This window comes from Bombyx mori, chromosome 8 (genome assembly GCF_030269925.1).
Source record: "Bombyx mori chromosome 8, ASM3026992v2".
NCBI classification, from domain to species: Eukaryota; Metazoa; Arthropoda; class Insecta; order Lepidoptera; family Bombycidae; genus Bombyx; species Bombyx mori.
In genome coordinates, this window is record NC_085114.1 from 10,646,102 (window position 1) to 10,669,963 (window position 23,862).

Here is a 23,862-nt window from a genome sequence, read left to right on the forward strand (position 1 = left end):
CTGGCGATCGTTCAATTCGTGCTGCTTCCACTTATCAAGTTTTCTTACCTTGCCAATCTTACGCAATTTTTTTTTATGCTAATATTGATAGGTGCTAACTTAGCGGTAGATTATCGTCAGGTTCCACTATCGCCTTTGCCGTTGTTGCTGAATTTAGTTTTCGGGCGACTAATTTTATAGATCAAAATTTTCATGTCGGAAACTTTCAAACCAATAAACAGTTGTGCATTCGTTTGTAATGTTCACTCCGTACGCGTAGTTATGTGCTGAGTCGTTTGTGCGACATTTCTACCGCGACTGAACTCGTTTTTTATAGTGCGTTAAATTGATTAAAAAGACACAAATGTAGTGAAAGCAAAACACTAATCAATAAACATATGCCTGAATTTGAAAATAGAATTTCATATTGAAGTGAAAACTTCTTTAGAATCGTTGTGATTTCAAACCGGATGCAACGGAAAAAACGACAGGTAAGAGACACAAATACAAAAATGTGTAGGATGAAGCCAGCAAAGAATGAGACAGAAATATACATACTATTTAATACAGCGCCATCTGTGAGATTTTTTAATACTAACGTGTGTATGAAAGCTCTTGTAGTGAATTTTAATTTAGGATTATACGTCAAATTAAAATATCAATTCACAGAGGGCGCTACCTTACAATTATTTACTAATGACAAAATTTTACATATACTTAAGACGTTTAGGATAATTGTATTTTAATTTTGGAAGGTTTCACTTCTACCACGTGTGAATTGCACACTTGTATTTTTGTTTTTTTTTTAAACTACATTATTTTTATTTAGAATTGATTGACTAGTGTACTTAGCAGCGAAATCATAGTGTCCGATTTTCCTACTAATTAATATCTGTATTTACCTTAACTTAAATAAATCAAATTAATATACATATATTTTTCTTTAAATAAAGACTAAAATTAACTACCTACACAATTTCTTTCTATTGAAATGAAAAACAAGGTTGATGAGTTGTAAAATTTATTCAATTCAGTGATGTACAAAGACACCAACACCTTGGTTTACAAATTTATATGGCTTGCTCCTGTTACGTCCTCTAACTGGATGAAGTATAACTTTGTCTGGTGGAAATTCTGGGGAATCGCTTGTTTCCAATAGAATATCAAGACAGGCTAATAATTTTGTTATTTGAGTAGAAAGGGTGCAGTGCTTGCGTTCCTCTAAACCTATCTCAGTATTTACGACTCTTTCAATATCCCGGATATCATCATTAATACCTGCGTGATGAGTGCCATTCCAGTGTAAAGTTAGAGAAAATATTGGCACGCTCTTAGGATAATCGCTTCTGAGGGCAACTAAAGCCACCAACTTAGCTGATTGTCTGGTAATTATCGCTCTATAAAGTAAATCATTTGCAGATACTAAACCTTCAGTTACAAGAAAAGCTGTTGATGGAGCCTGACTGTATTCAGGCCAACCAACAGACTGCCACTGAGTCAAAGAACCTGCTAGACGCATAGAAGGAGGCAAGCTTCCTTTTGGTGGTGAAATCTTTCCTGATTCTAGATCTTGTAGCTCATGCATAAGTTTTACTCTACATTTTAGTCTCTTTTTCAATGTCATGATAAAATTTTCAACAGTGGCGACACTGAGATTAGGACACGGTTCAACAGCTCTTCTAACAGATTGCTCATTCAATTCTGAAGTCATAAAATCAATTCCACACATTCTTTGTGCCCAAACGTATGGGCGTCCAATTTCTGGTATGAAATAAGAAAAGCTTTCCGATATACCTGCATTTTTTAGTAAATAAGAAGTTGCAGGGTGGGGTGAATCATCTCCCGTATCCCCTGGGTACAGTTCATTTAAAATAGAATGTCCATTTAGAACATCAGCAGCAGATACACCAGTGACAGGTTTGGGTAGCGATACAGTAAACTTCACAACTATAATTTTCAAGTTTATGAGGTATGATAATATGAGATTCAATGCAGTACCATCTTCTGCTTTAACTGAAACTTGTACATTTAAAGGATGTTTCTTGAATACTCGTTTTATTTTAGCTTCTGCTTTGTCTTCTTTAGATACGTTTTTAGTTCTGTGATGTCGTTTCTTTTTGGTTTGTTGATCTTCATCATTATTTTCTTGATCTGAATCTGACTCATTTGATGAAATAATATCATTTTCAACATTGTTTTGATCATGCCGGCGAGCTTCATCTTCATCACCGCAAACACCTACAATATGAAATACATGTACATATATTTTTTTCTAAATAAAAAAATACGTTTGAGTGGGTATTATATTATAAGCAAAAACTTTAATTCTATTAAGATTTTTTTCTTCATATGCTGGTAGCCTCGCGGTGGTATGCCAGCTTCGCCGGGCGACTAAGTGAGCTCATGGGACGGCGACCCTTCGGCGCGCACTGAGCGGTACCGTGGGTTTCGTGGAGTCGGAGTGGTGGGGCTCGATGGGGTTTAGTCGGTAGTCGGTTTTGCGGGGTAGCTCTTGCGTGGCTGACGCCGTGCAGTGCCTCGCGCGCCTTTCCCAAGGCGTAATCTCCCGGCAGGAATTGGGAGAAGAGGAGGACCCCTGTCTTCTTCTTCTTCCTGTTCTTCTCTGGAGGCGCCGGAGTCCGACATAACCCGGTCTCTTACCCCCATCGACCGGGTATCCGTAAATGGATTCCCCAGCGTTAAAAAAAAAAAAGGTGAGCTCATGGGACTTTATCCTAAGGAGTTTTCCAACACTAGCCCTAGCAGGCCTGCTTCGCTGTCTACCACCGGATCGGAAACGCGACCTATTGAAAAGATCCGGCGAGAAACTCAGTGGGCTGTGTCTTAGGGTTAATTTGCTCCGTAAGCTCTTTGTCGCAAGCGACGGGTTTGACGAGAACGATGACCGATGCATGGGGTACCTAACTGCACCGATAGTGGATCGGGGGATCCGAAATGGCGTGTTTAGGACGACTGTTTACCCTTTGCTCTGCTGAATTGGGTATGTAAATCTATGAACTTTAAGATGCAATGAATATTTTGAGCTTTGAAATTGCTTACCAACACTAATAACTTTGCTTCCTAAAATATCAGAATATGCGTTTGCATTTTTAAATAGTAGGAATAGTGATGCTGGAAGCAAGCTTGCGGCCCTGGCTTCATCACGTTTTTCATCCAAGCGTAGAGCAAGACATTCTTGCAAAGGTTTAGTGGATTTCAAGACATCTTTCAGATGTGGAGCCAATGCATCAAGTCTAGAACGTGCAGCAGCAATGGCAGCTGCTACTCGTTCCTTGGAAGATATGAGTTCATTACAGGCTTCAGATAATTCACGACGTTGACGTAACTCCCACTCCAGTCGGGCTAATTGTAATTGATGTTCATCAGCCTTTGTGACCTCCTAAAATTTTACACATTGTCATATTGTTGAATTTGTCAGTACCATTACTGCAACAACTCATCTGATCAGTATCAAAGTTACAAGTACTCAGTATCAAGTGTCTGAGATATGTGTGGAATATGTCATATGTATATTTGTAAGGGGAAACAATGTGAATCATATGACTGGCACCCTCACCAGGACAGATTAAAAGCAGTCATACTTCTGTCATGCCTAACTTTCTACTAACCGTTATGATGCTACTCAGCACGATAGCGCTTTAATGTATAAAATGACAATTGGGATGCAATGCTATCGCCCAAAAACTTAGGTAAGCTCTTGGTCCTGAGTGCATGTATATGTTTTGAACTGTTTATATTATTGCAATTCAAGTTTGGCTTCAATATTTAAAAGAAATTCAGGATTTTAGCTACCTACAGCATTTTAGGGACAAAACTAAAAAAATATTCAGAGCTGAAACGGTTAAAATATGTACATTCAGATATCAGTTACACACTGTGAAAACATACTTACTGATCTAATAATATCAGGAGGTGCATTTTTATAGAATTCTTCAAGAGGCACAAGATCTATTTCTTCATCTTTAGATTTGAATTGTAAACATTTAGTTACTTCTTTGTTTAAGTGATCTGCTTCGTAAAGTAAATTTTGTAACAGTAAATGTGTGGAATCAACTCTCTGTTTCTCTTTATGGAGCGCATCACGACCAGCTCTAGTTCGTACTTTCTCCAGGCGATTTAATTTCTTTAACGCAACCAGCAGTAATGAAGCTTCCACTCTTTTTGCATTTATCTTTTCTTTAGCCTGTAATTATAACTTTTGCCTTAATTGCATTGTTCCATATTTTATATTATTTAACATTAATTACAATTCATAATATAATCTAATCATGTCCATTTTTTTTTTTTATTTGTCGAGCCGGGTGCCGAACCTCCTACGAGGTCCCCGCGTCTAGGGGGGTGTGGGACTTTACGATCTGGTAGTCAACACTACAACCAGACACGCGACGCCACCCTGAAGACGCCGGATCGACGAGTCCTCAATGCGACAGTCGACGACAACGAAGCCGGTCTCCGCGGTACGACAGCCCTGCCAGGCCGCCCGGGCGATGCCGCTGGTGTTCCGGGATACCCAGCTGGACCAGAACCAGCCTGCCGGGTCAGAACGCGATACTCCTGCAGACGACGAAGGCCACCCATACACAGGAAAGATGTCCCTCCCCCGGGTAACGACCAAAGTGTCGTCCGTGTAACAAGCTACGCTCAGACCCGGGAGAGGAGTGCTAAGGGCACCCCGCAGGACCCAGTTCGTAGCCGACATTCCACAAGAGAGGGCCAAGGACCGACCCCTGTGGGACACCACGCTCGACGGGAAAATGGAGCACCGCCCCACAGTGCCCGGTGCACACGGCCATCCTGTTCTCGAGGTAGGACCCGACTCTTATTATGTCCTGCATTAACTATTAATTGAAAAGTGGCATACCTCCAATGTTTCTTTAGTTTTTAACTCTGCAATCTCTTTAAAAAGTTGCCTTATGTCTTGGCATGTTTTATTGAAAAAGGCAGCATCCTTATCAGCTGGACGCAGATGAGCTTCAGCTTCTTCAAATTCAACAACACGCTGGAACAATCCATTTAAAACACATTTTGTAATGAATGAAGAATCTTGAAAAATAAAGACAATTTTTTTGGTGTACTGGGATCTTGTTCAGTTTACAACTTCTCTAAGTGTTAATATTAAACTTGTTTTGAAGATCACAAGATATTTCACGAACAGGATTCACTTAATTTTTATTTTTGTTAATAATAAGTTAAAACTGAAACAAAAACTTCAACAGAAAATATAAAAGCAACAGCTTGCTAAACCAGGAGCCACAAATATAAATTCTCATTTATTAGTAGAACTATGTACTTAAATTTACATTATTATACATATTTATGGTACAGAATAATGAGTCTTGAGGTTATGTTACATCTTATATATTTTGGTCAATACCTTGTATACATCAACGGGAACTGGCTTTGTTCCGTCATTTGATGTACTTGTATTTAATTTGCGCCGTTTCTTAACAGCCGTTACTTCTTCTTTTCCCATGTTTAGTTTTATTCAAGTTTATCAGATTTCATCCAAGTCTGGAACTTTAAAAAAATCACTAATTTAAACAGACAATTACAACCTTACTGCCTATTCACTCTATTCACTGGATTTGTTTTTATATATTAAAGCTTTTACTAGCATCGTTCACGGTAATGTTTGAATTATTTTTCTTTTAATGTTAGCCTTTAATTTGAAAGGTAGTCTTTAACTATGATTTTTTTTAAATTATACTTCATTATTGTACCTACTCAGCAATAGACATGCGTAGTTCCGGACCTAAATAGTTCCTGGAACTATGTCCTCATATGGAACTATATCATTCAATCCGAGTTGTCAAAATTAACATGTTCAGACAGTTCCATTTCCATTCCAAGTGTACTGTTATGCAGGAACTACGAACGCGTTGAACATGACGGACATGCGGACATGATTAGAGCATAGGTACCGCGCGGCGCGGAGGCGTGGCGCGGCGAGTCCACCCGAACGAGTCTCGAACCGACACGAGTCCACGTAAAGAGATAAGGCGACATATGGCACGAATACGAGAGAGTGAGATGGAGCGAGTGCATGAAACTGCGTGTGGAGCTCTTTCATATTACATTTTTATTAATATTGAAGTTATGCTCTACGACCTACGTGTTACAGTCGATAGTTGAATAAATTAAAATGTTTTGCTATGGATTTTGACCTTGACCATGCATCATTCCTACGAGCACTTAACCTTAAGTGTTTGTAGACCATTTCTTAGAAAATCATAATTCAAAATTCGAGAATTTTAAAACATTCACCACTTTCGCTATTCGGTATCTCGGTTATGGGAAAAAGGTTGTAAGGCTACAACGAGCTCAATTTACGTTGTATATCAGAATAACGTGGTATTTTAATTAACAACTGATAGGTTATAGTTTTCGGTGCATCGTACAATACCTACATTGAAAAATAATGAAAGTAGTAGAGTAGTTGAAATTATGACAAAGTAATTACAGTACATTAATAAATTATGCAACCAGCTGTAACAATGAACCTAAAACTAAAAACCTTACAAAATAATATTACAATAATAATTGCCATAAGCGGCAATCTATTTTTATATAGTGCTTTTAAAAAATTGTATTTTTAATACCTTTTTTGAAAAATATTGTGTAATTAATAATAACTTAATACGTGATTCGCTACACTACAAACAGTTACTAGACTTAACATGTCCGCGGAACTAAACAGCTTCAAACAGCTACTAGACTTAATATGTCCGCGGAACTAAACAGCTACAAACTACAAACAGCTACTAGACTTAACATGTTCGTGAAACTAAACAGTTCCGCGAACATGTTTACTGGAACTAGTTCCGACACTCAAAAGAACGATGTCATGTTCAATCCAGTTCCGAACATGATTAGCGCACGTCTACTCAGCAATAGCAACTCTCCATAAATGTCAGTAAATGTCAGTTAAGCATCCTCAAATATTACCTATGTGATAATCTATGTGTGCATCTCTCAGCTCATAGATTTCGACTTTTTGGCGGGAATGCGAGGAGTGAAGCTGTGTGATATGTTTTATTTTGTCTATTTGGTATTTCTTCAGGTTTGAATGTATGATAATGGTGGTTTATTACCTGTTTAGTATTTGCGAAAGGGCACAAATGTGGGAAAATGAAACAAAGTCGCTAGACGTAACTCCTCGGGATCCTCCAAAAAGTCCACTGAAAGAATCTCAGTAAATGACCACCATTTTACTGAGATCATAAATATTTCATCCCATATCATCTCATTTCATTTAATTTCATCCCAGTTGATTAGTTATCTAGTTTATTTTATATAAAATGACTATGATCCCTTTGCCTCTTTAAGTACACAAAACAAAGGACATTTGTTTTTGCTTTCCACCTTGAGAAGGTCAAAAATATCACTGCTGTAATCGCGCCAGCAACCAAATCCTTATATTTTGCCAAACCCGGCTTGTAAGGTGCAATTTTGTTAAATAAGGATATCGCTTAATTTAAGGTTTGTAATTTATTATTATTATGATGTGTATGGATTACAAAAAAGTGGAGTAGTGCAAAAATTTTCAATACAAAAAAATTAGATGCCGATCATTAGCCATCCAATTTTACGTAAATTTCATTGTATCCGTTGAAAATGACTAATTCTTAAACCCCGTGAGCGCAATGAATTTGTAATAAACATTTTAAATCAAAAAATATTTTAAAGTAGGAATTATGATTGTACAACCTATGTTTGACCTTGCCGGCGCATCTCATTCGATTAGCGTTAGCAATAGAAGTAAAAGTAATAGAATTAATCCTTTAATACCCTCAATCGATACAATAAATCTTTTTGCAGTATTCAAGGTAAGTCTCGTGACTAGGCTGTGTGCTTTGGAAATCAGAAGTAGTAATAAGTTGAAATAATGGGGTGTTTTATTAAGCAAATAAGAGTGTCAAGATCCTAAATGGGAAATTGGTGGTTGTATTTTAGGTCTCGGTGGTTCTATGTCTAAGATTTTAAAGGTTGCGTAAATTGCTGGATGTGGGCTATGTAAGACCAGTCATTGTGGTAAACCTTGCTTATATACAGCAGTAAATTTCTGTGGGCTGATGATCCTGAGGTCACTGGGTTTAAATCATACTTTCAATTTAATGACTTGTCCCATACATTTCTATCAACAGATGAACAAAAAAGATATCTGAAAAAATTGAAACTAAATTGCCAAATCTAAAATTCACATATACTAAGCATTATATAGAAATACAATAAAATAGTAATTTTGTATTGATTTAACCTTTAGGATCTATTAAAAATTAGTTTTTTGAGATTGAGATTGCAAGTTTTTTTCTGAACTAAATGAAAATTCAAAATTTCCATCAATTTTACACATCTTTTATTTTTGTAAATTGGACAAAGTCATTTGTCCTTTTATCAAGATAGATATACCGGTATACTTTAAGTGTCTTAACCATGTTGATGGGGCATGATGACTTCTAAACTACTGCCAGTGCTCTCCAAATAAAATGAAAAATTTTTTTTTTTCTAGAAAGTCTAGTTCAGTATTAAAAATGGTAATAAAATCAATCAAGGCTCGTCAAATCTTTGACTCTCGTGGCAACCCTACTGTGGAAGTTGATCTGGTAAGTTTTTTGTTACAAATTATCAACAACTAAATTACTGAAATTCTTTGAAAAATGTAAAGTACCTTTTAATTCTGTGAACAGGTAACAGAGCTTGGCTTGTTCCGGGCAGCTGTACCCTCTGGTGCATCCACTGGTGTTCATGAAGCTCTTGAACTAAGAGATAACATCAAGAGTGAATATCATGGCAAGGGAGTTTTGACCGCAATCAAAAATATCAATGAACTCATTGCTCCTGAACTTACAAAAGCCAACCTCGAAGTAACCCAACAGAGAGAGGTAATTATTTTTAAATCTCAAACAAGAGTAGATATTTCGAAAGGACTCAAAAAAAACTTGAGTGTGGTATTAACATTCAATTGAAGTGGAATTAATATTGATAGGATTTTCATATTAACAAGAAATGTATTTAATAGTTTAAAAATAATATTAAATATATTTAAAAAAGTATATGTCAGCTATGTAAACCTTTTAAATTAACAGATTGATGAACTCATGCTTAAGTTGGATGGCACTGAGAACAAATCCAAACTGGGTGCTAATGCTATCCTTGGAGTTTCCCTAGCTGTTGCTAAGGCTGGTGCTGCCAAGAAGAATGTTCCGCTGTACAAGCACTTGGCTGATTTGGCTGGAAATAATGACATTGTTCTACCTGTACCAGCATTCAATGTGATCAATGGAGGATCACATGCTGGAAATAAACTTGCCATGCAGGAATTCATGATTTTCCCTACAGGTAATTTAATTTTTTAAATTATTAGTGGTAGGACTTCTTGTAAGTCAGAATGGATAGGTACCACCAGTCTTCCTGCTATATATGCCGTGAAGGCGTAAAGCATTTCTATTCGTAAGGTGGGGCAGCCATTATACTATAAATTGAGACTTAGAACTAATGCCTCAAGGTTGTTATTTTACCACTTAAAACCAGCTGGGCTGTGAGCTAGTTCACCCATCTACGCAATAAAAAAATCATTGGTTCCAAAATAACATGTCAAGATATGAAGAAAGCCAAAGATCAGTCTCAGTAATAAAACTGGGGAGAGGCCAATATACAGCTATTGAAAACTGTGGGCTGATCATAATGCAGTTCCAAATTAAGTAAATAAATTGACTTCAAAATGAAAATATCATTTTAACAGGGGCATCCACCTTCAGTGAAGCCATGAGGATGGGTTCAGAAGTGTACCACCATTTGAAAAAGATCATTAAGGAGAAGTTTGGATTGGACTCTACGGCTGTTGGTGATGAAGGTGGTTTCGCTCCAAACATACAAAACAACAAGGATGCTCTTTATCTGATTCAGGATGCTATCCAGAAAGCTGGCTATGCTGGCAAGGTATGAGAACACATCTAATAGTATAATAGAAATAATCAAATTGATGGTAGAATTTACGTCTGTTTACCTGCAATTGTTCATATCAATTGACACAAAATGGCTGACTGAACTATTTTAATGAGATTTCAAGTGATATGTTGGAAGTAAAAAAGGCTAACAAATTATGTTTAAATTGGTTGCATAAAAGGATATTATTGTGCATCATATACTCAGTTATTGATAAAAACTTGCAAATAATACCATAAGACTGAAGATATTTATTTATTTGTCACTAAACATAAAATAAAATTATCAAATAATCAATCAATGATAAAGGGTTTTATGAAATAATTGTCACTGATTAAAAGATTACTAGTGGTCGCCCTGTAATCGAAATTCAACTTTAATTAACTTAATTAAAAATTTTGAAGATTATTATGGTTCTATTATCAAAGTCTATACTTCTATAATTACATATTTCGCCAAAGCTATACTATAGACAAATAATATTAAAGACAAACAATATTAATCTATTCTCAATTTGTCCACAGACTTTAACAATAAAAAAAGAGTATATGTGTGTTTGTGTGTCAAATACATGGTATTGTGTGCAAAGCTTTTTTTATTGATTTTATGTATTTTTTATGCTTAATAATAAAAACAACTATTAGCATTCTGCACTCCTTCTCTATATTCTCTGTAAGTGTGGGTTAAAAGGGGTACAAAGTTTTTGCTTCACATATTAATATATATGTAGATACAAACTAGTTGTATGTAACTCAGTAGTCGAAAAAGGGCTGTAATAGAATAAAAATTTTAAGGTTGTTTCCATCTTTCATGCAAATGAACTTTTCATTAAGTGGACACCTATACAGACACACGTGCAGATACATGTACCACACCTCTTTAAAGATGTGAAACTTGACACTATTTTGTGTGCATAATGTGTTGAAAAAGATACAAAATTTTACCTTCACACACATAATAACCAGATTAGTGAGTTTGATGACTCATCACTCAAGGGTTTTATTCCATGATGAGTAACACTTGTAAAAAGTCACTAGTCCTGGTCACTACCATCAGCTATTTAAATTCTTATTTACATGTAAAACGAAATACATTCTAGTATTAAAAGAATATTAGAATATTTTGAGGCTAGGCTGGAATAAAATATGAAAAATTTGAGATGCATTCCTGCATACACCGACTGAAACCGCTTTTCGTAACCTGCAGAGGTGCGCACTTTTCAAATGGTGCGATATTATTAATTGGTTAATGTTTAATAGCCCAAGAGCCCGCGACAGCCAGACCTTCGTTATTTTATAAAAGCTGAAAGTTTCTCTGTGTATGTCTCCAACACAGGTAAGAACGACTCGCGATTATAGAGTTTCGATTGTGGTTACTTGGGCAGGTAACAGGCAGTAAAGGTATATAAAATAGTACCTTAAATTCGTTAAAGTATAAAGGTTTTTTTTTTAATATTTACTCCAGAATATCTTTAGAAATCATGATATCCGTTGCCGGACACTTTTTCCAGTTGTTACCCCCTGCCAGACACCCCTAAACTTTAATAAATTTTAATTATACTTTCGTTATACTATAAAAGCTAAATTTTATATATGAGTCGTCTATTATCAAAGGCGGCAATCTGTGCATTTGGACAACAAAATTTTATTGATATGTCAATACAGATTTATTTGAATATAATCGTCTCCTTCAAAGAATACGGTTCAAAACCTGCATTAAATAAAGGTTAATAGTTAACCTGTTATTTATCTAAGATGTCGTTCCGAAGAGTTTTGTGACTGCCGATGGAATACAAAGTCAATAATTCGTTTTTCTGATTTACCAATCATTGTCCAAAAGTCAGATTGCCGCCTTTGATAATAGTCGACTCATATGTTATAATAACCGGCAAACTTCTTGAGCATTTGTTGACGTAGTGGGGGTAAGTTTGCGCATGGTACACTCACGTGCAAAAACATTACTTACTCTGCGTCATAATGCTATTAAATTATTAAAATCAACATATGTATTTATTTATATATTTATTAGAACATCAACAAAACATATAGGTTAATAATTGTAATAATTTAATCTTGGGGTAAAATAGATATTCCTTCTATTAAGTCAAAACTAGAGCTGTTGCCAGGTCTTGGTTCAGTTGAATCGAAGCTGGTATTTGTAATTTTTTTTCGTTATCATAATCTTGACCATCATCATCATCACTGTTTTCATCACCCGAGTCGCTATCATCGTGATGAGTCGATATAGGGCTCATCGGCGTAGTTTACAACTCGGTCGATTCGGTCTTCTTTTTTGTCTATACTTAATTAATTATTTTTTGAAGATATTCGTTTCGTAGTAATCGAATGTTACTTTTTTCATTTACCAGCTTCCGATTATTTTCTGTTCTTTTTTTCCATCTGAAGCCTAGCTCTTTCATAATTCGTCGTAAGCTTCATTCCGAGCCATTAAAATTTATATCTTCTTTAAATTTTTCGAAGCCTTTCTACGGTACGGGGTTTCGCTGCTTGTTATGTAGTTATTATGATTACAACTTTTTATTACAGATTGAACGAAACTATCCATTCCGGTAACTTTCTTCTTCCCTGATCTTTTCTTACCCGGATTCCGAAACACGGCGAGCAAGCCAGAGCCTTTAGCTTCGTTAATAATGCACCTAACAGTACTCACTGATGTTTTTGTTGCTTCCGAAGTCTGTTTTAATTTTTCCATATCATTCTTCCCCTGTTTTATAATGAAGCAATATACGTCGTACACAAATTTTCTACCCTTTCTTTTAAGTACTACACCAGTTTGTCACGGCATAGTGTATGTTTTATAAAAAATCAACAAACACTCAACAAATAGCAATGGCAACAAAGTCCACAAGCAATTATAACAAATAACTTAACGATTAATAACGATAGACTTTCCACTGTACGCAAGCGTACTTTTGGGAGCAAGCGGAATGAGGGCGCGGTGCGGGACGCAAGGTTCGACTGATCTACCAATAACGCGCTCGATACGATTTCCCCTGCCGTCGCGCCTCACCCTCACCACCAAAGTGATCTAAAATTCGGTTCTGCGCAGTCAAGGTCATTTGCTCAAGAAGTTTGCCGATTACTATACTTACGGACTTATAAAAATATGTTACCCCAATAGCCGGACAGTTTTAATGGTTCTTACATCTTGCCAGACACATTGAGAGCCCGCTGTAGGTGCGAGCGCGAGGTAGCAACTGTTCAAGCGGGTGTGAGCGAGATAGAGTGCTTAGTCTATTGTGATCTTTTAAGATATCCAATAAAAAAATTATTTTATTACGTTCATAGCAATATTATAGAAAATAAAAAATGTTATTTTAATATTATAAAGTACAAACAAAATATTACATGTCAAAGAAAAATATTTAATCGTTCTTATAATTTTCCTCATTGTCGTCGATATTGAACTGATGAATAAGGCGATATCAATATCGCCTTATTCATCAGTTTCTGTAAAAAATTAAGAAAAATTATACAATTTGAATAATAAAAAAAATATGTACAATAATTTGTCATAATAATTACATACCTGATTGAGTTTTGAGCGAATCTCTAACATAACTCGGTAGTAGATCTTGGTGTTTGTCATCTTTCAATACCCTGCCATCATTATCCGGTTCCATATGAGGTTGGATTTTTTAGATGAGCATTATTCCAAATGGTATATACAGAATTTGATCGCAAAAATTGCTGCAATAGCTCGCTTTTACAAGGTGGTAGATTGCTAACGTCAAAAATTCGCAATTTCTTTCGGTCAAAAGCTTCGTTTACATTAGAGACTGTATAGGAGTCGATGAATAATTGAAGTCGAGCAGCATCAATATCAATTACATTACGGACATTGTAAGCATTGCATATAGACCTCTATTATAGATGTTTTGTTGTTGATCTAAATTTTCAAATGATTCGCTGTTACGGAAATTTTTGAAAGCTTCCTGGTACTCTGGATATTTTTTAAATGTTTTGTATGGTTTTAATTTTCCTTTCCTGAAGAACGCAGGATAAATCCTTTTTTTTTTATGATTGAAAGATTACTGGTGGCCCGGAGGCCTTTCCAGCTTCACTAGGACAGTTGTTGAGTGAGTTCCACCTGATGTGTTTACAATTTAGGTCGCCCGCCAGAATGACAGAGCTTCCCATGCCGAGTAGCGCCTCGATATCACTGCTTAGAACGGATAAATCCTATAAACGACAGCTGATGTGCAGTAAAAGATCACAATAGACTAAGCACTCTATCTCGCTCACACCCGCTTGAACAGTCGCTACCTCGCGCTCGCACCTACAGCGGGCTCTCAATGTGTCTGGCAAGATGTAAGAACCATTAAAACTGTCCGGCTATTGGGGTAACATATTTTTATAAGTCCCTAAGTAACATATGAGTCGACTATTATCAAAGCCGGCAATCTGACTTTTGGACAATGATTGGTAAATCAGAAAAACGAATTATTGACTTTGTATTCCATTGGCAGTCACAAAACTCTTCGGAACGAAATCTTAGATAAATAACAGGTTAACTATTAACCTTTATTTAGTGAAGGTTTTGAACCGTATTCTTTGAAGGAGACGATTATATTCAAATCAATCTGTATTGACATATCAATAAAAATATTTTATCCAAATGCACAGATTGCCACCTTTGATAATAGACGACTCATATATAAAATTTAGCTTTTATAGTATAACGAAAGTATAATTAAAATTTATTAAAGTTTAGGGGTGTCTGGCAGGGGGTAACAACTGGAAAAAGTGTCCGGCAACGGATATCATGATTTCTAAAGATATTCTGGAGTAAATATTAAAAAAAAAACCTTTATACTTTAACGAATTTAAGGTACTTTTTATATACCTTTACTGCCTGTTACCTGCCCAAGTAACCACAATCGAAACTCTATAATCGCGGGTCGTTCTTACCTGTGTTGGAGACATACAAGAGAAACTTTCAGCTTTTATAAAATAACGAAGGTCTGGCTGTCGCGGGCTCTTGCTCTATATATAATGCACATTAATGGGAAATTTAAAAAAAACTTGTTATTTAAACTATAGTTTTGGTATTCTTTTTAAGATCGACATTGGCATGGATGTAGCCGCCTCTGAGTTCTTCAAGGATGGAAAATACGACCTTGACTTTAAGAATCCCGATTCCAATCCAGGCGACTACCTGTCATCAGATAAATTAGCTGATGTCTATTTGGACTTCATCAAAGATTTTCCCATGGTGTCCATTGAGGATCCTTTTGACCAGGATGATTGGTCTGCATGGGCTAACCTCACTGGTCGCACGCCTATTCAGATTGTTGGTGATGATCTAACGGTATGTTTGAAATTTTATAGTTAAATTACTCTTTGTTATTTAGAACTTAACCATGGGGCCATTTAACATAACAATAAAATTTTGCTGGTAGCCTAAGAGGCAATTCCAACTTCGCGCGGATTGGTAGATGAGCTCACTGGCTCGACCTCAGAAAATTTACTAACGCCAGCCCTAGCAAGAGCAATGTTTTGGGGAATCTACCACCGGATCCGAACCACGACCCTCCAGAAGAAGAAGGTTAGGTCGCTCCTTGAACTCTTCGTTGCCGACGAGTTCGACCGAGGACAGTGCCTGATGCTTGATGAGCCTTAAAGCATCGAGAGTGAATTCGGATATCCGACAAGACTGGATTCGAGCGACGGTAGCTTTGCGTTACCTCGTCGCCTATGTCGAATATTTAATTAGGCGGCCATGATAAAAGGATTATCATGTCGGGTCGCTTTGTCGAACGAAATATTACAATAATAAGTAATGCAATAAGAATGTTTTCGTTTAAAGCTATTATGAAAACTTTAATTACAATAAACAATCCAATGAGATAACCTTTTGATCAATAGGTGACAAACCCTAAGCGTATCGCTACTGCAGTTGAGAAGAAGGCATGCAACTGTCTGCTATTGAAGGTCAATCAGATCGGCAGCGTAACAGAGTCAATTGATGCTCACTTGCTGGCCAAGAAGAACGGATGGGGCACAATGGTCTCTCACAGGTAAATTACTGACTTATTAGCATGTGAAAATTTTCCAGAATGCTCATTGATCCTCATAAAATAACTACAAAATCCAGGTAGACATCTAAAAGATGTGAATGTTATGTTAAATAGTAGTACATACTAAGAAATGTTTATTTAGTTACTATCATATTCAATAAATCGAACAAAAGAACTATTTTAAACTGTATGATTGGGTTAAACTCTTCTTATAAATATGCCATGCTGTTATATAAATTATGAATATAATTTTAATTTGTAGATCTGGTGAGACCGAAGATACCTTTATTGCCGACCTGGTAGTTGGTTTGTCCACGGGTCAGATCAAGACCGGCGCCCCGTGTCGCTCGGAGCGTCTCGCCAAGTACAACCAAATTCTGCGCATTGAAGAGGAACTTGGCGTCAACGCCAAATACGCCGGGAAGAACTTCCGTAGACCGGTCTAAAAATTCCCTTAAAAAAACGTAAAATTCTGTGTTTTTAAGTTATCCGCATTTTGATTCCAACAAAAAAAGTAGTATTGACTATGTTTGTACTAAATAAGCAATTTAATGCCTATCATGTTCTTCAAGACTGTAGTGAATGTGCGTGTTGAATGTATTAAATTATTTATTTTCACTGTGATATTAATGTACTAATCACAGTGCAAAAATTTTGAAATAAAAAATTTACCACATTTTACTTCTTTCTTTTAAATAATATTGTTTAACCTACTTCAAAAAACGGAAGAGGTTCTCAATGCGACTGTATATTTTTTCTGTTTAGTTCCCTTAGAACTTTTTTCTAGTGAACTGAATTTAATGCCTTTTTTAGATTTCAAAGCTGTTGCTCATGTGGTCCCATGAAAATTTGTTCAAGGACTGTCCAGCAGTATTTGAGTATTAGTAATGCATATTAATTGCCTTCGACAATTTAGATGATATTCTCATTTTATTCTGTTGAAGTCGGTTTTCTTTTTTGTTATTTTTTTTAGAAAAGATCCATTGTGTTGAACAATTAATATAAGGTAGTTGAGGATCGGGTAGACACCATCCCGCCTATTTTTGCCACGAAGCCCTCATGCATTTTTGTTTAAAGGGTTATCGTTATAAAATAGATACCCCAAGCACTGTGCTTAGTGCGAGTTTTTTAAAGTTCTCGATAGCGTAAAAGTTAACTCATATTTGTATGAAATGGGATCGTTTGCATACGTTTGCCGCTAGGGGCGCTGTTTCAACTGCGTACAAAATTGGCTTAACTTTTACGCTATCGAGAACGTTAAGAAACACGCACTAAGCACACTGGTCACCATTCTCGCCGAACCAGTCACTAGTGACGAAAGGCTCGGCAAGTAAATTAACCCATAGGCAAAGCCCACTGAGTTTCTCGCCGATCTTCTGAGTGGGTCGCGTTTCGGATCCGGTGGCAGATTCTGCGAAACACTGCTCTTGCTAGGGCTAGTGTTAGCAACTTCGTCAGGTTAGAGCCCCGTGAGCTGACCTACTTGTTAGGGTTACGCTGAAATGGCCTCCCAAAGCCAGCTTAGGTAGGAAAGAAAAGTGGGATTTCGACCTCATGTCTCAAGACAAGGTGCATTCAATTTGTGTATTCTATGAGCTCCGGGACCACGTAACATCAGGTAGGACGTGAACATGTTGGCCCATATAATCAATAAAAAATTAAAGCTTAGTAACCGATGAATATACCTAGGTAACGTGCGATGGTAGGTAACTAATTTGTTAGTTACGTCAGAGATTTTTTACCATAGGTAGATATATCAGCTAATTTAGAAATTCATAACAAGATAGATCAATATTATCTTTTAGGTGAACTTTCAAAATTAAAATAGTATCGACTTGACTATATAAAATTTATTTTTACTGAATTTGTCCGATTTGATCCACCGTAAACCCCGGACATACCGTTACGAAATACCATTCAGGTCGAAGTACTCATTGCATTGTAATAACTTATACTCTCATTGCACTGTGATACTTATATAACTGTAGTAATTTTATATTTTTAACGAGTTATGTCGCCGGAAAAATTGTTTGCGCCGCAGATATACGCGGCACATTACTTTCAAGTACACCCTATTTATGATTATGCCTTTACAAATGTTGTCTCATTTTTTTTACACGTTATTAGTGTTGAAGTCGTTCGTAACTTAATTTATCACGTGCTTTATGCATGTTCTCTAGACGTCATAAGACAGACGCGAAAACCGTACAGTTCATGACCGCAACGAATGCGAATACACATTATCGCAGACAGGTACCTACCCACGGCTCTGAGCTACCGCACGTTATTATAATACCTACAACTTATCATCAAGAAGCTTATTCATTTGTAAACGTACACTCAATGCACTAGTGGTTATTTCGGTATACTTATTTAAGTAATAATTTTATTGTAATGGCACACACGAAACCAGAAATCCGACTTGCTACATATATGTGTCCGTCCCATCCGGTACAATTGTACGAATTGATTCAGGACCTGCTAGAGGAAACATTGGACTGCTATACGAGTTTAATTTATGAGAGCCGAAATCCTGGCCCCTTTCCAGACAGACCAGACCCTTTCGGCACTGACAAGGTGGATATAGGTAGGTGTAATACCTAGATATGTTCTAACATCAAATACATGGTAAATCACAACTCACTATTAATGAGCAGTGACTTGATCAAATATACAACATAGCATGCTACCGAGCGTCTTTAGATATGAGGTTGAAGGTCCAATTGTATTGAATACCCCAACATTTCAAATCTGAATGCACGTTTAATTCGCAGCAGAAACTACTGGCCCTGGTTTCTGTCACTAATATAAATGATAAATGTAGTTATTAAATGTATTGTCTATACTTTTACTTATAATATGTATACAGTAAAGTTTTTTGGTTTTGACCTAGCGGTATCATGTGTGTTTCCCTATATGGAGTCTCGGGTTCGTGAATCCGCAAATGTGATTGTTTTTGATTCTGAAAATTATCGTATGCACGTAAGGTGAAGTGTTCACGAGTAGGGGCCGAGATTAAATTGGGTGTTTCCGGTTGCGTTCAAACTGCTTGCGAGTTCTAAGCGGCTACGTAAACGAATTAAAATGTAATTACTGTAAAATTGTCTGCTTAAGGATATTTTAATGGTTTACAAATTTTTCAAAATATCAAAACGTGGGTTGGTTTACATTAACAATGGATAAATCGGTTTAAATCAACAAATCTTTGAACCAGGAAATTATTGATATTAATGATTTAAGACGTATAAACACATATAGTTTGGCTGATAACTTGAGCCAATGACCGCAGTCAAATTAAGCCACGATAACATTGTAAATTACGCCTTTGTCGTGTTTACACTCACCGATTTGGTCCAGTAAGACTGAGTAGCTAAGTACCTATTTAAGTTTTGTTGTTATTCGCTTTCAGCATTCATGACTGTTGCTGCTTATATGAAGCTTCGAAATGATAACAATGCTTTCATCGACCTACTGCCGGTGACACCAGTTTTTGCCCATCAAATGAACGTTGAAAACAAACCAGGATATTTCTCAGACATAATCATTCACCGTGATAAGAAGTAAGACATTGTGTCGTGCTAAGAATTCATTACCAACTACGATAGCTATAAAATAAAAATTATTGTGATTTTGTAACGGCCACTGCCAATCTTTTCTATATTACTTACACATTGATAAAAATGAGTTTTATCAGTAATGTCATTGACTTCTGATAAGGTTGTACCTACTTCTATTATTCTACAATTAGCTTCAAGACCACTAATACCGTTTCATTATGTAGGTGTTTTGTTGTAACTTAATTTTGTCGTCTTCACTTCAGGGCACACAACGTCAATACACTTTTGGATTTACGTGGGTGTACGTTCGCCTACAGCGATGATGAATCTCTTAGCGGAAGCAAAATTATTCTTAAAACATTAAAAGAAAAAGGTGAAAATGCGTCTTTCTTCGGGTCATTATTGAGTAAGTTAAATACTTTTAAATTCAATTAGCTTTACCGAAGTCCGTGGAGCTTTTATCATACCTATAGGTTTTTTTCATAAGCAATAAGACGCCGCCTATTTCGTAAATGTCATTTAACCATGTGGCTAGTCTAAGTGGACGTCCCGACGACGCCCTCTATGCGAGAGGTTGCAGGTTCGAGACACGTATTACCTGTACTGTTTTAGTTTCATAAAACTGTTTTATGAAAACAGTAGCGATTAACAGCTCAAGGGTTGCTTCGCCATAGCATCTACCGCCAGATCGAAATCACAACCCTGATGATCTAGCGATAAACTCAATAGGCTAATGCAATAAGTTGTAACAAGTACGATGACCTGTACTTTGCTTGCTGCCAGATTTAGAACTAGTAGTGCGCTAAAGCATTGAGTGTGGATTCATCTGGACGTGTCTAGGGCATTGACAGTGGTCGGCTGCACGCAGCAGCGTGAGCTAGGTCAGGGATATAGTTAGCGGCAGCTACGAGAAAGTGCTTATTGTGTCGCGTCGTTGTTCTCAAGTAACATGGTGATCCGATTGCTAACCAGGGTTAGGTTTAAAGAAGCGAGATTTTCATGGGGTTTGGATGGAGTCTACGTAGATTCGGCCACAACAGCGAAAACTGGCATAAGTCGTGACTATACGAATGCAAGTTTTGTAAAATGTTACCGTAATGCAGAAGGTCAGTTTACATCGCTGGCAGATTATGAGGTAGAAAATGGCAAGCATGAACCTGGCGCAATAGCGAACGAACTTAATGTGGGGTTGACTTTCATGGCCCAGGGACTTGACTAGTCTAATAAGATGATGTTCCTCTGTCAGCAATTGCCTTCAACAACGACGCGGGTATACCGCGATATGTGATATTTTTTTGTTATACGCAACTAGAATTAAGCACCAAAAGACCCTTTTGATTTGTTTAGTTGAAGTTCTTTTCCTTTGCACCCTTCAACCTTCACTGGGTGTAGTTTGAAGTACACACAGTGAAAGGTTCCGAAGTGCATTTGCTTGGTTTTTATAATTTTTAGTTTATTTTATAGGATCTGGATCGCATTTGGCATCAGCTCAAATGGTATTATCAAAACAAGCAGAATGGGCTGCAGTAGATTCAACAACACTACTTTACACAAAAAAGTACATGTTTGAAGGTGGTAAAGATATAATTACCCTGGAGACGTTGGGTCGACTTCCGCCTTATCCTATTGTTGCGAAAGCAGATCTTAGAGGTTGCCTATTTATAATTACTATTTAATTCAAAATCTCACTAATCTATATACCTATGTAAAAATGAATTGCTGTTCGTTCGTAAAACTCGAGAACGTCTGGACCGATTTGGCTAATTTTGATCTTGAATTATTTGTGGAAGTCCAGAGAAGGTTTAAAAGGTAGATAAATATGAAAAGGCTCGGAATTAAATAAAAATAACTATTTTGTTTTTCCTTTGATGTGTCCCCCGTCGGACGGATTCCTTTTGTTTGTTTTAAGTTTATTTTATAGATAAGTTTAGGTATTTTATTTATCGATTGTGGCACTACGAAGTCTGCCGGGTCAGCTAGTCTTGCATAATATTTTACAATACGCTATTCAACTATGCTTTTTCATTATTATTGCATTGTGGTAATCAGCGACATTTCTTTTACTAATAATAAATGATCCAAACGATTTCTACTAGTTTAATAGGTTTCTTTCCCTGGTGCTATTGTGTTTCTTCAAACGTTCTGATGATAAATTACCGTTATTTTAAGCATTGGCTTGACCTTGGAAGTCCTTAGTATTGGCGATGTTCACGACTAACTGTGATCGCCTAATATTAAGTGGGCCGTAAACTCGACAATAGTGCAAGGAAAAATAATTTTAACCTGTCGTTCAGAAAATTCATCGATTAATTGTACACTGTTGTAATTACATCGTAAAATGTAGTTATTAAACTAACCCTCAGTGAATAAGTGTTTAATGCGAGAATAATTACATACATTACATATTCACCTTAATTTAATGTTTTTTTTTTCAGCGGAGGTGAAGCAAGCTATAGTCAAAGCTTTTCTGAATTTACCTCATACTAGTGAATGGAAAAATAAATTTGCAAAATTTGGTATACTCAAATTTGTTCATAATAGTGATGTCGCTTACGATGGGCAGGTTGCACAGATGTGGGCCTGCCAGAGCGAAAAACTCAACGTTAGGTATTATTAGGATTTTGTTATTCATTTCATTACTGTACATTCTCTATATCTTGTATGTTGATTATACTCCTAAGTAATGTTATGTTTGCCTAATTTAAGTTTATTTTTGAGGATGTTTATAATGCAAATACAATACTTTTTTGGAAGAATGCCTTATTTATTTTTTCTGTGGCTTCCGAATTATAAATTTCATAGTTATAACATTTTTATTTGTATGACTGGTTCCTTTGATTATTCCTTGAGATATTTGAATAACTCCAAGATCTTTTGGATCTTTTTGAGATTTACTTTGACTCAAATTTTCCTGTAATTTAAAATTATTTTTCTTTACTACATGATTTAAAATGAACTTACATGCTAATGCACAACATGACCAGTTTCAATGATGTTCTTTTTAATTTAAACTAGGTAATATTAATAAAACATATCATATATTATGATATGATGTCAATATATTGAGATATTATATTCGTGATTTAATACTAAAAATAAATAAAATATTAACTTCTATACAGTTTTAGCTAAAAAACATTAAAAAACTAGGTGACGACTAAAAATTGGTTTAAATTTCATCAATTTCAACTTTCACAGCTTCAATTCACAATATTATTGATGATTGATAGTGTGAATCTTGAATGCAAGTTGTAATATTTTTAATCATTTAACTCTATATAACAAAAAATATCAACACTATCTATTTCTACATTTAAATTATTTTAATATGTAACTACAATAATAGTAGCTGAATAAGATGGGCACTAAACAATTCCTCCTCCATTGATATAAGCAATCTCTTCTTCTGAGAGTGGTTGTCTCTTGTAACGTGCTGGTAGGTCTATGTCTGGTATAGCACCAGTACTCATTGCTGCAGCAGGCTGGCTTTGCACCTGAATAGAGTATAAAGACCCATAAATAAAAGTACAGGAAGTTTGACAATTTTCTTTTGACTATAGCATATGAAAATAGTAGAAAAAGTTTATATTTTAATTATTATTTATTTATCATCAATATTTTAAATCTAATTTTAAATCATTTCTATGGCTACATTTACTGCATTAAATTATAGTTTTGCTATTTGCAAGATGGCTTCAAATAAAAACTATTTTGATATTATAATCAAATATTGATATTAAGATACATTTTACAGAGAAATGTGTCATTACAAAAACATTTGCAAACGAATACTAAGTTTACATTACAAAATTTCGCAAATCTGGAATTTTTTTTTAGGTAATGAATTTTTATCGATTATGTCATCAATTTCAACTGAGACATGTAGTAAGTAAGCTGCAGTAAGATATTCTAACTAAACGGGTGGATTCGAATATGTTATTGTTATTCAGTTTTGGACTTTTAACGTACAGGGGTTCCAGCAGTAGCAGCAGCAGTGGGTCCTGAAGCTCCGGGAGAGCTTGTACCGACATGACTAGCCCCACCTTTACGAAATTTTATAACAGGAATTCTATTTAGAATTATTGACAATCGAACCATTTTGATTAACTTTAAATATTTTTATTGCCTCAAATTTTTTTTATTTTTTTTTGTAGATCAGAAAACACATGACATCTCCTGTTAAATTCTTGTTTTGTTTAATTAGTTCTTTGGATAGGCAAAGGAAATATAGACCAAAATGTGTAATCTTTTGAATTATGCAGATAAATCCATGTGATATACAAAATAGGTTCCGTTTGACTTTCAGAAATGTGAAGTTCC

General features: G+C 35.9%; 4 protein-coding genes across 9 annotated transcripts; 2 read left to right on the top strand and 2 right to left on the bottom strand.

Moving 5' to 3' along the window:
* Positions 1–983: 983 nt before the first annotated feature.
* LOC101745691 (THO complex subunit 5 homolog) lies at positions 984–6,952 on the bottom strand. Of its 5 annotated transcripts, none has more exons than XM_004932143.5 (6): positions 6,885–6,952; positions 5,375–5,517; positions 4,862–4,999; positions 3,893–4,183; positions 3,040–3,379; positions 984–2,217 (listed from the first exon to the last, which is right to left on the bottom strand). In XM_004932143.5, exons 2-6 carry the CDS (start codon positions 5,471–5,473, stop codon positions 1,010–1,012), a joined length of 2,076 nt encoding a protein of 691 aa, XP_004932200.1. In that variant the 5' UTR covers positions 5,474–5,517; positions 6,885–6,952; the 3' UTR covers positions 984–1,009. The 5 variants fall into 5 exon arrangements, with proteins under 5 accessions (XP_004932200.1, XP_021207663.1, XP_004932201.1 ...); XM_021351988.3 differs by lacking the exon at positions 6,885–6,952 and adding an exon at positions 6,600–6,865; XM_004932144.5 differs by lacking the exon at positions 6,885–6,952 and adding an exon at positions 5,725–6,222.
* A 459-nt stretch (positions 6,953–7,411) lies between these two features.
* On the top strand, positions 7,412–16,577 carry LOC100037426 (enolase). The gene is given in 8 exon segments (NM_001098361.1): positions 7,412–7,479; positions 8,510–8,603; positions 8,688–8,882; positions 9,087–9,339; positions 9,743–9,939; positions 15,028–15,276; positions 15,834–15,985; positions 16,248–16,577. Coding segments are annotated over 7 exon segments (1,302 nt in total). The 5' UTR covers positions 7,412–7,479; positions 8,510–8,531; the 3' UTR covers positions 16,432–16,577.
* Positions 16,578–16,940: 363 nt separating this feature from the next.
* On the top strand, positions 16,941–23,036 carry LOC101746353 (uncharacterized). 2 transcript variants are annotated; one of them, XM_004932147.5, is made up of 5 exons: positions 16,941–18,572; positions 19,395–19,545; positions 19,806–19,948; positions 21,007–21,192; positions 21,978–23,036. In XM_004932147.5, exons 1-5 carry the CDS (start codon positions 18,380–18,382, stop codon positions 22,157–22,159), a joined length of 855 nt encoding a protein of 284 aa, XP_004932204.2. In that variant the 5' UTR covers positions 16,941–18,379; the 3' UTR covers positions 22,160–23,036. The 2 variants fall into 2 exon arrangements, with proteins under 2 accessions (XP_004932204.2, XP_021207618.1); XM_021351943.3 differs by lacking the exon at positions 21,007–21,192.
* LOC101746213 (uncharacterized) lies at positions 22,286–23,823 on the bottom strand. Its single transcript, XM_021351944.3, has 3 exons — positions 23,512–23,823; positions 22,914–23,036; positions 22,286–22,453 (listed from the first exon to the last, which is right to left on the bottom strand). The coding sequence occupies exons 1-3, from the start codon at positions 23,638–23,640 to the stop codon at positions 22,307–22,309; spliced, it is 399 nt and encodes a 132-aa protein (XP_021207619.1). The 5' UTR covers positions 23,641–23,823; the 3' UTR covers positions 22,286–22,306.
* Positions 23,824–23,862: the final 39 nt, after the last annotated feature.

What these genes read in the sequence shown, in the direction of transcription:
- LOC101745691 (XM_004932143.5), bottom strand. Translation starts at nt 5,473, where the DNA reads ATGGGAAAAGAAGAAGTAACGGCTGTTAAGAAACGGCGCAAATTAAAT. An exon ending in AAACTAAAGAAACATTGGAG is followed by an intron (nt 4,184 to 4,861) that starts GTATGCCACTTT and finishes TTATAATTACAG; the next exon opens with GCTAAAGAAAAGATAAATGC. An exon ending in CTCCTGATATTATTAGATCA is followed by an intron (nt 3,380 to 3,892) that starts GTAAGTATGTTT and finishes GTAAAATTTTAG; the next exon opens with GAGGTCACAAAGGCTGATGA.
- LOC101746353 (XM_004932147.5), top strand. Translation starts at nt 18,380, where the DNA reads ATGGCACACACGAAACCAGAAATCCGACTTGCTACATATATGTGTCCG. An exon ending in TTTCTTCGGGTCATTATTGA is followed by an intron (nt 19,949 to 21,006) that starts GTAAGTTAAATA and finishes TTTATTTTATAG; the next exon opens with GATCTGGATCGCATTTGGCA. An exon ending in TGCGAAAGCAGATCTTAGAG is followed by an intron (nt 21,193 to 21,977) that starts GTTGCCTATTTA and finishes TTTTTTTTTCAG; the next exon opens with CGGAGGTGAAGCAAGCTATA.
- LOC101746213 (XM_021351944.3), bottom strand. Translation starts at nt 23,640, where the DNA reads ATGGTTCGATTGTCAATAATTCTAAATAGAATTCCTGTTATAAAATTT. An exon ending in CTGCTACTGCTGGAACCCCT is followed by an intron (nt 23,037 to 23,511) that starts GTACGTTAAAAG and finishes TACTCTATTCAG; the next exon opens with GTGCAAAGCCAGCCTGCTGC. An exon ending in ATATCAATGGAGGAGGAATT is followed by an intron (nt 22,454 to 22,913) that starts GTTTAGTGCCCA and finishes TTTAAATTACAG; the next exon opens with GAAAATTTGAGTCAAAGTAA.